At 39.4% G+C, this 13,989-nt stretch overlaps 1 protein-coding gene across 12 annotated transcripts in view; it reads left to right on the plus strand.

Moving 5' to 3' along the window:
* The window catches only part of LOC117953346 (potassium voltage-gated channel subfamily KQT member 5-like), a 137,853-nt gene that overhangs the window by 82,592 nt on the left and 41,272 nt on the right, over positions 1-13,989 (plus strand). For all 12 annotated transcript variants that reach the window (XM_034886269.1, XM_034886316.1, XM_034886279.1 and 9 more), the window contains exon 2: positions 13,774-13,864. In XM_034886269.1, coding sequence (XP_034742160.1) covers positions 13,774-13,864 — 91 coding nt within the window. The remainder of the gene's footprint in view (positions 1-13,773; positions 13,865-13,989) is intronic.

Below are 13,989 nucleotides of genomic sequence, written 5' to 3' on the forward strand. Positions count from 1 at the left end.
AGATAACCATGTCTTCATTGTGCGTCTGCTCTATTTCTGACACCGTGGCGGTAGAAATGCAGAAATGCCGGGCTGCCACAATACAATCAACATCGAGGAAAGGCTGCACTGCTTTAGAGAGAGATTCTTTGTGACAGACGACACTAATGACATTTGAAAGCCATCAGTTACCGCCTGAAGAAAGTAAGGCACAACAGAGAAGCTAAAGATTTAAAAGGCAAAGATTGCCTGTTGATTGAAAAGCTGTCGTCCCAGCGTGCATCTGTGTTGAATTAATAATCCAGCTCTGGCACAGCAGTGCGGCCCATTCTAATGTTCTCAGCCATCAGCTTCACCCTTTGTTATCTCCCCCATTTAGCCTGCATGGAGATGGATGCTAGCCGTCAGCCCATCGACTGGCTCACTCCCCCACTCTTGATGAATGGGTCCTGGCTATTTTGAGGTCACAGGGGTTTGCCTGAGCAAGAAATCACAGTAAAGGAATTTGGTGCATATAGCACATGGCTTCGCTGGTCTACTCAAACTCAAATGAAAGTAATGTGTGTGAGCTGCAGTTTTTCAGAGAGAGGTTTTTGATTTAGATTAACATTTCCAGTGTTTGAAGCACAGGGTCAATTTGCAATAAGTCCTCCGAACAAGAGAACTTACACAGGGGTCCGCGACTCCTAAGGGGTCCTCATGGGAGGCCGCCTGATTATTGTTTGATCATTTTTTTATTTTTTTTTCAAAAATCAAAACATGTCTGTAAATAAACATCGTCATGAATCTAACACATTATAAGCAAAGCCTTTTAGCTAGAAAAAAAAAAGATTTAAGGGACACAATATTGATGATAGGCTTACTATAGGTAAGAGATTTAAAACTTGATGTATAAATAATGTGTGAATATCAATTTTTATCCATCCGCCCAGTTTAATATGCAATTAAACATTATACAATGTATGTAGTTTGGGGTCCCTGCTTTGCTCTCCTTTAGCTATGGGGTCCATGGCCTAAAAAACTTTGAAGACCCCTGCTCCAAACCACACGACAATACGAGTTGTTGGTTCCCTATGAAATCCTCATATCTAAACCAGAGACGGGCGCGGTTTTGAACGTAACGCTGGACATTCCAAACAGGTCTTTAACATTGTGAATTGGTCACAGTTTGGTTTGGGTTCAATTCAAGTAAAAAAAAAAACTTGCTATTATTAAAAGAGAATGGACATTGGACATCTGGAACAAGAAATTATTGATACAAAACCTTTGGTTCTGTACAATTCTGATGCTAACAACTGGAATTATATTTCTACTTGTCAATTGATGGGAAATTTCCGAATAAAAAGATAATTAAAAAAACACTTGCCGTTTTCTTATATTTCAGACCCGAGTCCTGTGTTTGTTTCCTTATGTGGAAATTTGGCGCTCTTGTACTTTGTCACCTCATTTCCTGTTTTGCACCCGTCATAATGACTACCGCCGCTAGCGAGCACCGCCACTAGAACCGTAAATACAGTATTTTAATTGCTGCTTGTGCAAACGACGTCTGGGAGCGTTTTTTCTTAGGGGGGAAGGGTCTTTCCATGACGTTGGCTTTTATTTTAGTGCTGCACAGTTCTGCTGAAACTCTTTTCTGCCTTTTCGGCCTTCTTGTGTCCGTCTGCAGCCATCCTGAATGAATCGCAGCCTCTAACATGGATGTTTTCTCTCTGTGCTGATTCATCTTCCACACATACAGTAGGCATATTTATCTGTGAATCTGACCTTTGAGTAGGTGGCTGTGCACACCACAGGGGAGTGTGGGCCTGCTGGTTTCAGTGGCTGTTGGCCAAAACACCATCTGGACAGGTGATGCTTTTATGCAGAACATAAAGGTATTACTTTTCCAAACTGTGTAGGGGTTAGTCCAGGACTCCACTTCAGATTCAGACTAATGTATTTGCCACAGTTCTTTGTGTACTTACATACATAACGAAAATGAAAAGACTAGGCCTGAAACACAATTGCCATTTTTTTTAATAATAGCAGTTTCTTTGTTAAACCGGAGTTAATTGCTAACATTAGATAAGTTCTTAAGCCGTGTTGATTTTGTTTGGATTTACCAAATTGTATTTATATAAGTGATTATTGGTCAGTCTATATATTTATATTATTATTTGAATTGTTAGTTGTTGTCTCTATACACAATTACAGCAACAGAAATGACAAGGGGGGTATACAGTTAGAAATGATGTTTTATGATAATAAAGAGGTGTGCTTTTAACCAAAAGATGTACCCTGGGATTTTTGTTTGTTTATTAAATTAATACATTAATACATCTTTTTTAAATTTGACTGAATGAGACACAATATATTGACATTTTGGAATTGATACAGCTCTGTTCTCCACCAGCCACTTGCAGGCCAACAGGAAAAGGCGTACGTACGTAGGATAGCATAGAACAAAATATATAAAAACCAAATAAAAAACATTTAAAAACAGAGCTTGTCTCCTCTCCCATGTCTCATTATAGAATGACAAAGACGGCTGTGTCTCTGCCACTCCCCGACCTCGCTGAGTCCATGTCTGGGTGCCTCATTATCCCCTCACCTGGCACCATTTATACTTGTTTGTCTAGAAGGAGAGTGGAGGTAGAAGTGGGGCGGAGCCCGAAGGTCTGAGTATTGACCCGTCACTGGCTGAAAAAGTATGCTATTTCCCCCGCTGTTAATCAATGGAGAGAGTCGCCGAAAATTGGCACGCCACCAGACTAAGCACATTGCAGCCGCGCAGATGAGTATGTACGAGGAAGTCACTGTGAACACTTTCAACTGTGGAGTAGAAGATCAATGGGCGGGCAGATGGCACAGATCGATCCCTGACACAGATTGCTTTGGATAATATCCTCTCCAATAACAGGGATAATGGGAGCAGTGTTTGAGAAATAGTCAAATTAAAGTAGTGAAGATGAATGGTCAAGTCAGTCTGGTCCTATAGGGCTCTTTTTGCTTGGTAGCACATCCGTCTTAATTGGCAGAAAAAAGAAAAAGAATGAGAGAATGTATCAGTAAGCACATATTGATACACAGTGAGAAACTGACCACGTTTACATGCACATATCATTCAGTATTTTGCCCTTATTACAATAATGACACTATTCCGACTAAGCTGTTGACATGGCTAATCAACTATCCAATTATATTCCTGTTCCATGCACCCTTGCTAACTAGGACTTGTCCCACCTGTGGAAGACTTGTTGCACCGTGCAAACAGAGCCTCCTTCTTTCATTCCATCAACCAGCTTCTTGAAAACGTTGCCGTTGGAATATCCAAAAACCTGTCCATATCTGAGTCTGTGTTTCACCTTCTGACCAGAGAGGTGGGCTTTTGGTATGCAAAAGAACAGGCAAGTGTCCGTAAACTGTTGCAAACTGTCACAAATTGCGGTAAAAACCCTGATTGAGATGTATATTCTGAATGCGCTGTATACATGTCCAGAAAAGGCTCCTAAAAGCTGAACAATACTGGAATATCCCTATATATGTCTTAATCGAAAAATTCAGAATTTGGAAAAAGGCCTTATTTTGAATATCGAAATATGGTGTTTACATGACCCGTATCAAATACGGATTTTTGTTATATTTACTATAATAGTGTAATATGCAAGTGTACATACTCAATGAGACAATGTGATAACAGCACTGACACTAGCTCAGTCACACACAACAACCACTGTGGCTCTCCACATGAGCACTTTCACAAGATGGTTACATCATTTTCAGCATGTTGCCAAACACTAGGGCTGGGTATCGTGACCAAATTTGATACCGGTTCCTAAACAATACTTTTTTCAATACCAATTGGATTGCACATTACGGCACAAATCTTTTTTGTACTTATTATTCAGCTCCTAATATTTGAGCTTTTCTTGCATGCCTCTATGATGGGCAACATTTGACAGCCAATCACAAACATTAGATCTTGGTAGAAGCTTGCTGTATGCCTATTGGCTCACTGACTCTAATAAGATTTTCTTGGGTATTGAATGACAAGGCATTTTGTGATACTCAATACTTTAGAGGACATTTGGTCAGTCCCTAAAAATATTGAATTGGGTACACAGGCATACCAAACATTGTTCCAAGATGCTGCCCAACAATTCACCTAACATCTCTGTTTCAGACCAGCACATGACTGTACATGAAACACTCACAGTGATTTGGAATGGCCAAGGTACCAGATTGGAATCTGTTTGGTAGGAGGCGGTCTGCGACTGTGAAATGTGTTCTGTCTGCCCCAGATGTGAAAGTGTGTGCAAAAACAGGTGGCTCTTTTAAAGTGGGTGTAAACAACCCCGCATCAGTCATGTTCAAACGGTCACAGCCAACATTACGGAATAATGATCCAACAATCAGTTTGTCAAATGAATTGAATTTTCTCCGTTTTTATTTTGAAGATGTGACCTTAGGCGCTGGGAACTTGAATTAGGCCTTTGTCTTTTCTTTTTTTTTTTTTTACAAACACTAATTTCCTCAAACGCACAATAGCATATAAAGAAAACATGGAATTCACACTGTTATTGACTAAAGCAGATAAAAACACATTGGAACATTAGATTTTATTTATTTTGAGTTTTTTCTGGGTACTATATCAAGAGAGTCTCAGTGTAAGCTTAGATTCATAGACACATAATTAGTTTAAGTTTTGTTATTATGTTGGGTCCCATAACAAACTTAACTCACTTTTCGTCACATTTAAAAGAAACAAGTAGGCTTATTAAAAAAGAAATAATGAAAATGATCATTGAATACAGTTTGACAAAATAATTTCATTGAGTGTTTCTCCGAGAAATATTACAGGTAAAGTTACTAACTGTTATTTGTGAATGAAAATCCAGGTTCTTTATTTGTGGTCTAGTGCACAACGTTTTGAATGAGATCACTTACCAAGCATTAACACAAATGTATCGTGATGAATAGGGTAGTAGTTCACTTGCTTGAAATCTACATTTGTACATAGGTACTTAACTTAGGGAGTTTTTTTAGAGCTGCAAAGATTAGTCAATTAAATCAATTAGTTGTCAACTATTAAATCAATCGCCAGCCACTAGGTTAATCAATTCATTTTCGTTTATCTCATTTGTTCATGAAGAGTCAAAATTCTTTGGTTCCAGCTTCTTGAAGATTTATTGATATTAATGAACGTCCATTGCATTCCAATGCCAAATAAGTTGCTACAAAGCTAATTAACGGAAGGCTTGTGTCATGTGGATTCATCAACAGTTTTGTTAAGTTAAGAATTCCTCATGGGAGAGACAGAAACTACGCACCATAGCTTTAAATGTGTATATTTTCTAGGGTTTCACTCATCTTTGACAGTAAACTGTCTATCTTTGAGTTATGGACAAAACAAAACGTTTGAGGACGTCATGTTGGGCTTTGGGAAACACTGATCTACATTTTTCACCATTTTATGACACTTTATTGACCAAACAACTGATCCATTAATCGAAAAAATAAGCCCTTGTTGAAGCCCTACAATTTAGCCCTCATTTATTACGATATATTGTAATGTTAATAAAGCAGATCTTGTCATTCGAAAACCGCACAGTAAAGTAAAGGGTTGATCATCTAGTCTCAGTTACAGGGGGGGTTCACGCACACCTCTGCTTCATTAACAGTAGGACAGCTCTGCTGATGGAATTTTAATTTGCACAGCCCCTTTAAGTGCCTCAACATGAGAGAACAGGACTCATTAAAAAGAGTAAAGCTGCCTTACGGGTTTCCACACACAGTGTGCGATTTGTGAAGAAAAGAAGGGGGGGATTTTTTTTTTTAAAGAATAAAGGTCCCGTGGCATGAAAATGTCACTTTATGAGGTTTTGTAACATTAATATGAGTTCCCCCAGTCTGCCTATGGTCCCCCAGTGGCTAGAAACGGCAGTAAGTGTAAACCGAGCCCTGGCTAACCTGCTCTGCCTTTGAGAAAATGTAAGCTGAGATGGGGCGATCTGGAATCTTGCTCTTTATGAGGTCATAAGGGGCAAGGTTACCTGCCCTTTCTCTGCTTTCCCCCTCCAGAGAGTTTGGCCCACCCATGAGAGAGAGAGACATCATGGCTTTCAAATAAGCGAAGTGGCAGTTGGTCAAGGCATCACCCCCAGCCTCCGCCCTGCCCCCACCCCAGCATTGGTCACTTTGAGGAGGGGATACATGAAATGCATTTAAATAATTCAGCAGAAACAGCAGAAGAAATCCCACGCATCCCCCCCATGCAAATCACACCTCCTGCACACAGTATTCTCCTTCTCTTCTACCAAGTGTGTTAAAGGCCTTTAACTTTTCATTATTCACTTAAACTCCAATGACTCAATGGAGTTTTTTTCTTAATTTTCATTATGGTCTCTCTGCTGCTGTGTTCCAATGACGGACAAATGTGAAATAGCTGTGCCCTGTGGGTGGTCTCTGTGGCTCTATCTTCTCACAGGGCCTTCACATCTTGTTTTTGTAGTAGAACATCAATCTGCAGCACAGAGGATTATGTTTGTGTCCTCACATAGGCTTGTCTTGTTTTCCTCTTGTGTTTCTTTTTTTGGAGTTGAGCTGTGATATTTCTGCCCAGCTGTGCAGCTGAATCTCTCTCTCCAGTGCTGCTGGGGGGGGGGGCATAACAGGATGATGCACTCCGTCCATCTGGTTTTTGTACTAATTATCTCTTTGGGGGCTCAGTAGGCAATGGGGTAAGATAACTGAGTAATTTGTTCTACAATATAACACCAACTAGGGCAACATTTGGGCTTTTAAAGACCCCCTCCAATGAAAATCAAGTTTTTAACCTTGCAAACAGGTCCATATGTTTTTTATACTACAGGACAAAATAAGCATTCAAAGCTATTGCTATGTGGCTATTTTATAGATGACTAGATAGTTAATGTACCCTGGAGAATTTGAACAAAATGGCAAACACACTATATAGTGCACTATTTCTATGATAGGGAACGGTTTTGAAAACAGCTAAAGAAAGCACAGAGACTAAATACACAAGGTAATGAGGGTAGTAACGAGAGACAGGTCACATGAAGACTGATGAACAGGCGGAACACAGCCGGGCAGGGCTGACAATCAGAGAGAAACGCAGGAAGTAAACCAAGACATTGAAGCATGAAAATGTACAAAAAGATGTAACTGGGGGAAAAAAAATAGAGAACACAGAAAGAACACAAGTAAAACATAGCCATGAACAAATAACAGGGAAACGGTAACACAGGTAATGATTTCACAAAATTAAACAGGAAAAACCTAAAATAAATAGCACTGTAGTGACGCCCCCACGCAGAGAGAAGTTGATTTGATCACAGCCAAACTCGCCATGTAGTCTCTCAACCGTTGATGTCCGAACATGTCAGTGGAGGGGCACTTGGAGCATTGACTGAGAGCACTGGTGTGTTTCATGGATGTAAGGAAAATACCAAACCCTGTGTTTAATTACAAACCACAAAAAATGAAATGAAATGACGTAAAAAGGAAGCTCTCTGTCTACAAAGTAGAAGAAAGAGCAAAAAAAAAGAAGAAATCTTGGCAGTCGACAGGATGCCTGTCATGTGTTGACTTTCCAATTTTTCCATACATTTCAAACCCTTCATTGTGGTGGAGAGAACTTCCTTTTGCTTAACCAAGCTATAAACAAAACAGCAGCCCGACCGCAAAATAGGACGTCATCGAAAATATGTATTATTAAGTTATAGTGTTTGTAATTCTTAACTTAGCAGCAACCATTTGGAAATCCTTCTGCTATCCTTCTACTTTTCGTGCTTTATTTCCACAGTAGTGTGTTTTGGCTGTGTTATCAAATCAAAATTCTTCCAAAAACTGTGCAAAAGCTAAAAGCCTCACACAGCAACAAACACACCCGCAAGACTCCCCCTAAACACCTCACTGTATCAGTGGAGAGATGTTGTGGAAATCCGTGCTCCTGCTCCCTCTTTGAGCTAACTTTGCAAGTTAATTTGCACTCTGTCTAATCTTCTCACACATTCTGATTATTCTCCTCTCTCTTTCACTACCTCTTGCAGACTCAGATGCATAACATCAGCATATTGGGGAAGGAGATACTCACAAAAAAACACTTGACAAAATACAGAGTACATCCCTGGCTCAGCCTTTCACAAAGCTAGGTGAATTATGGATGTGGCGTCTTGGGTCTCACGGCAGTGAGCTTTACGGGTCCCTCTCTCTTCCCCCGGCTCACTGTCAGCACTGTGGCTTATAACAACTGATGCAAAGAACACATGCTGTCTTGCCGATTTAGAGTGTTTGTGCTTACGTGTGTTACTGTGCTAAAGGAGTGTAAAGACAGGGAAAGTAATTGCATTTAAATTGCATTGCAATTTAAACACAAGTGATAAAAATCTGACAGCGTATGACACGTCTCTTAAATCTCCTCCACCATGTCAGCCTTTGAAATGCGCTGGGTACACTCAGACACTTTTTGTCAGGCTGAATGTAAAGAACACTGTAAGAGATCAAATGCATGGCATGGAGGAATGCAAAAAAAACAACGAAACATGTTAATGGCTTATATAGATAGAATTGACATTAGTATATAAAATTTGACAAGTAAAATGAATGTTATAAAACATCTTATTGTTTATTACAGGTGTATAAACGATTAACAAGTTTCTAATTAAAGCCCATAGTGCCATATAATCAATCATTCATGTGTTAATTGTGCATAAATTAACACTTATATGGACTTTATTTGTATTTTAAAGCATTTTATAGTGTCTTAACTGTGTTTGAATAATTTCTGCTAATTACAAGCACCTTCAAATAAACTGTTACCCATCACCTACAAATATTCAGATCCTTTACTTAAGTAAAACTACTAATACAACACTGTTACAATTCTTGCATTCAAAATATTGCTCAGTAAAAGTATGTATCATCTGGAAAAATGTACTTAAAGTAATAAAAGTCAAACAGTTCTGTCAATCAGCTAAGTGTTTAATCTGCTAATCCTTTCATCTGTACTTGTTGCGATGTTTTTGTGTAGTTTCATTCCTAATAAAATGCTGTATTTGATAAACTTCATGTGTTTTGTTTGCAAAAATCTTAATTTGTAAAGTAACTAGTTACTAAAGCTGTCAGATGAATGCAATGGAGTAAAATGTACAATATTTCTCTCTGAAATGTAGCAGAGTTGAAGTAGAAAGTAGCATGAAAAGAAAAGACTCAAGTAAAGTACAAGTACCTCAAATGTGTATGTTTCTACAGTATTTGAGTAAATGTACCTAGTTACGTTCCACCACTGCTAATAATACAATCTATACAGATCCTTGACAAGTAAACAATAGCAGACGCACTCTACAAATGTACTTACAAGAAAGACAGACGTCCAAAAACGACTACTGTCATGACCCCAAACAATCCTTTTAAGATGTTTTAGGTTTCCCTTTATATTCCTTGTCTCCTCATAAAGTCACTAAGTATAACACAGAGCTGACATTAACGTGACACACACTTCCCCCGTTCCCCCGGCTCAGCTTTCTTTCAGAAGTAAAGTGAAAAAACAGTCAGCTTTCATTACGTCTTCAGCCAGCTATGGCACTTGAGAATGGTATCTTTTGCGAAAGAGTCTGAGTACACTGAACTCCTTCACCAGGCGATAAAGAGACAGGGGCTCCCAAACTGGGGGGCACACCCTCTAGAGGGGGCCCGGAGTTAGAAAAAGCTGAATGTTGGCCTTTCTGTGTGGAGGTTTAATGTTCTCCCCGTGTCTGCGTGGGTTTCCCTCTCCGCCAAGCGGATGTGTTAGCATCTTAAGACTATGACTAAGACTATACGAAAGAAAGGAAGGGAAGGAACTTGTTTTGGTGGAACATTTGCAATCCGCAAAAGACCACATACAATATTAAATGAAGTTAACTGTTCTCACAATACAGCAACGAGATTTAATTTCGATTAGCTGGACACATGGTTAAACCTCTTCAGCTCTTACCAGTGTATCGCTGTGGGTACTTCGTCCACAACAATCCCACAAATCGGCCCCAAAACGTCCCAGTTAGAGAGGAAATGCCCTTAACATATTCTTTGTATAACTTTACAATCATTCTCCGAAAGAACCAAGCAGGCCTGCCTTGTTGCGTGATCCCAATTTTCTCCAAAACGTCCCATTTTCAGTGTATAGCTTGCTAGCTCCAAGTTTTTTGTTTTCCCGAAGCAAAGGGATTTTGAGAACGGCAACACACAGAGAAAGGAAAGAGAGTGACATCCGGCAAGTGAGCCACAAAGTGCCCTTTAATTGATTAAATGTTTAAAAAAAAAAGAAAATCGACAGAGTGATTGACCGTGATAATTATCGTTGTATCGTGTGACCCTAGTGTTTCCACCGGAAAATAGTTAAACTAAGTATACTTCCTTTTTTGGCATTACTTATGTTATTTCCCTTTTGTACAACATAAAGTCAAATAATTTCTGGTATACTAACTGGAAGGATAGTGTAATGGGGTGTGCAGAGACATAGCTCAGTTTAACTGGCAGGGTAATAAGAAAGGAGGCTTCCTTTCAAAGACAGAGACAATTTAATATCTGCTTTTGTATCAACCCAACTAAAATAACATGATGGAGTACAGTGAAAGCAAACTTTATGATGACTCAAAGACCAGCAGAGAACTTGGTTTCAGGACCATGGATAGCATCAGAGAATTAATATCAACAGGTCGTGTGAGTGTCAGCGTCTTCTGTAACACTTGGCCAATCAGATCTGATCACTACAGCATCATTAGTCTAATAATACTCTGGGACCCAATTAACCCGTTGAACTCAAAAGAAATGCTCCGCCAGTGCCTACATTGGTATTTTAGCTTATGGTGATGTCATTTTTTGTTATTTTTATGTAAGATTGTTTTGGGGGGCAATTTTTCTAAAATTAATAAAACTACAAAATGTGGTCATGAATAAAAAAAATACAGATACAAACAAATACAAACATCTGACAAGTTTTATTTAATCAAATTGTTCTAAATAAAACACACAAAACATATTGATTCATATGATTTGTAAATGTAAAAACATGAACAAAATATTAATATAAAAAATAACAGACAATAACTTGTTTGAACTATGTGAATTTTTTTTAGATAGTGTTAAGACATTTTGATAGTTTTACCTGCAGTAGAATGGTGTCACACGGTTTTGCTCCAGGCGTCACGTAACGTGACAATGTGATCACAAGCGTATAACTTAATGATGCTAAAGACAGAAGCCTTAGCTTTCAGCTGCAAAAAGGAAGGGATGCTCTAGCTGTTATGTCTCTTTCTGTTCATATGCAATCAGGGGTGGCGGGTGCATTTTAAAAAGGTGAGTGGGTGGAAGGACAGATGTCTCTATGTTGCTTTTGCGAGGGTGTTCATGCTGCGTGTGTGTGTGTGTGTGTGTGTGTGTGTGTGTGTGTGTGTGTGTGTGTGTGTGTGTGTGTGTGTGTGCGTGCGCGCGCTTGGTGTAAGCCAGCTTAATTTTCAACCACGGCTGTTTGAAAGGTTAAGAGCGATCACTCTGCTGGGAGTGCGGCGCGAGACACTCCAGATGAATTCTGACGCCTGTGAGCGTAGGGCATCATGACACACAGGGACCAAGGCCGGCTGAGAACTCTAGTTTGTAGGATTAATTAGTGAGCTTCGTTGAGAGCTTAATGAAGCTACCAGGGCGCTCAGTCACTCTCTACCCACTTTGAAAGTAAATATATTAAAAATGGAAACACAAGTTTGGCTACGCATGAAGGGATTTGATTGTCACTCTGTAATTTTCGGTCTGACAACCTTGTAAGTGCAAGAGGCGTAGGTGGGCCCGTGAAAAGGAGCTTGCTTTTCAGATGACAGCACCATAATGCTTGTCACTAGTTTTCCTCCAACCAAAATCACATTATTCAAATCTTTGGAAATGTCAACAGAGCCAACTTTTGATACATAATGCTTTAATTTCACTACGAACGTCTATCATGAGACATCTGATTTTAAAGCTGAAAACTCTTCCTTTGGTGAACCTAGTGGACTATTTTGTACCTAAATAGCCAGATATTCTCCTCAGGAGTTGTTATCAACTATAAACAGAGCTAAAAGAGAGTTGCGTTTACAGAAAGAAGTTTACAGCGTTGCATTTACAGAAAGAAGAGCAGGCTAGACAACAATGGCTACATTAGCAAAACGCAATTTACATATGGCCAAATAGTTATTGCTAGTTTGCATCTGAAGTAAACAGCTGTGCAGTGACAATTGTACAGCTAACGTTAGCTACCCTAGTAACCTAATGATAAAATGTTAGCCAAACAAATGTTCATATAAATGGACATTTGAATAAGAATAAACATTGACCCAACACATAGTTGCTAAAAAATTAGTTATAAAGAACAGTTTTGACTTGATAAGAGAACCTAGCTGGATGTAACATGAGATATCTAACGTTGACTTTGCCAGACCTTCCTCCAAAGCATTCTTAAGGAGGGTCTGCTCCACTTTGCATTTGGGGATTGCAGGAAAACATGCTCTTGTTTAGTTGGATTAATTGATTTAAACCAATCAGTATCGTCATGGGTGGTGCTTAACTCCACACAGAGCCGCTGCAACGTAGTCGTGCGAGAGAAAATGGGATTTACCCTGCAGAGATCTGAGGAGCAGTTAACTATAGTCCTCAGAAATCCACCAAATTCAAAATTCCAACACAAAGAAAGTAGAAGGAAACAGGAATTACCTGCAGCCCCGGAGCAATCCTGGAAGTGGAACGCAAAGGAAATAGACTAACTTACAGTTACTGGTCAAGCAAAGCCGTTGAAAATGTACAGACAAAGTTCTATTAAATGACTGGTTGAGGTACAAACCCAGACAGCTCATTATTTTTAATTAGCTCCACCGTTCCTGGGCTTTGCACATAACCTTGCTGGTCTTTCTGAGACACACACCAGCATTTCATAAACACCAGTTGCCTAAGAGGGAAATTTGCTCTTAATTTTTAAAATCACAAAATTTAGACACATAAAGCTTAGCGAAAGGTCTGCAGTTGGAATTATTAACGTGTAACTATACAAACATGAAGCAGGACACGACTGAAAAAAAATCTATGTGTGCTCTACTAAAGCTTCTCCCTGAAAAGTACACACACGGCATGTCAACTTGTCTTTCTCCAGAAGGCTTTAGAGGAGATCTGAGATGATAGAACACAGATGTTCTCTTACTGTTGAGCATCAAGAGCCACTGTAACTCTAAACCCCAGGATCTTATTACAGACAACTACGTGTTTTTGGAAGATCTATTTGATGGAAAAAAAACATGTTTTGGTTATGAAGATGGAAGGCTACGGTTTCCTGGCGGAGGGAGCGACAGTCGGAGTGTGGAAATGGTCGGATGTTGCTTGTTTTCCAATAGCCGCAGTTTCACTGCTTGTTATTTGCAAATTGTGTTACACAAACAAGCATGATTAACTTGATATCTCAGAAAATTGAATAATAGTCAGCCTCGTGGTTCACTTCGGAGAGGAAATAAGTTCCGTGATTGTGCTGCCAGGTTGTTGGTGTTCTGCTCAGCCCTTCAGTGCCAGATTGGGTTCAAGAGTGTGTCACAGAGGAAAATACAATTCCACTTTTCTCAACATTTCTATGATCCACAGCATTGTTGTGACCAGTGGAATGATGTTTTGGAATTTGAGATTTGATCTGCCGATCAGCATGGTGGTTTCAGAGGTCAGGGCATTGATGTCATCTTGAATGATTACAATCGTATGTTGTATTTATGATTCTCTCTTTTGTTTTTCTGTTGCTCTGTTTAGGTTCATCTTGGTCTTCAGCTGCCTGGTCCTCTCTGTGTTCTCAACCATCCCAGATCATCAGGTCTTCGCCTCCAACTGCCTCCTCATTCTGGTATGAAACTGACAACCGTCGCACTTGAAAGCAATACTTAGTAAAGTACAAGTATCTCACAGAAAATTACTTAGCTAGAAGTTAAAGTCACCATTTTAGATTTCTTGAGTAAAAGTCTTAAAGTA

This window comes from Etheostoma cragini, chromosome 2 (assembly GCF_013103735.1).
Source record: "Etheostoma cragini isolate CJK2018 chromosome 2, CSU_Ecrag_1.0, whole genome shotgun sequence".
Lineage (NCBI taxonomy): Eukaryota > Metazoa > Chordata > Actinopteri > Perciformes > Percidae > Etheostoma > Etheostoma cragini.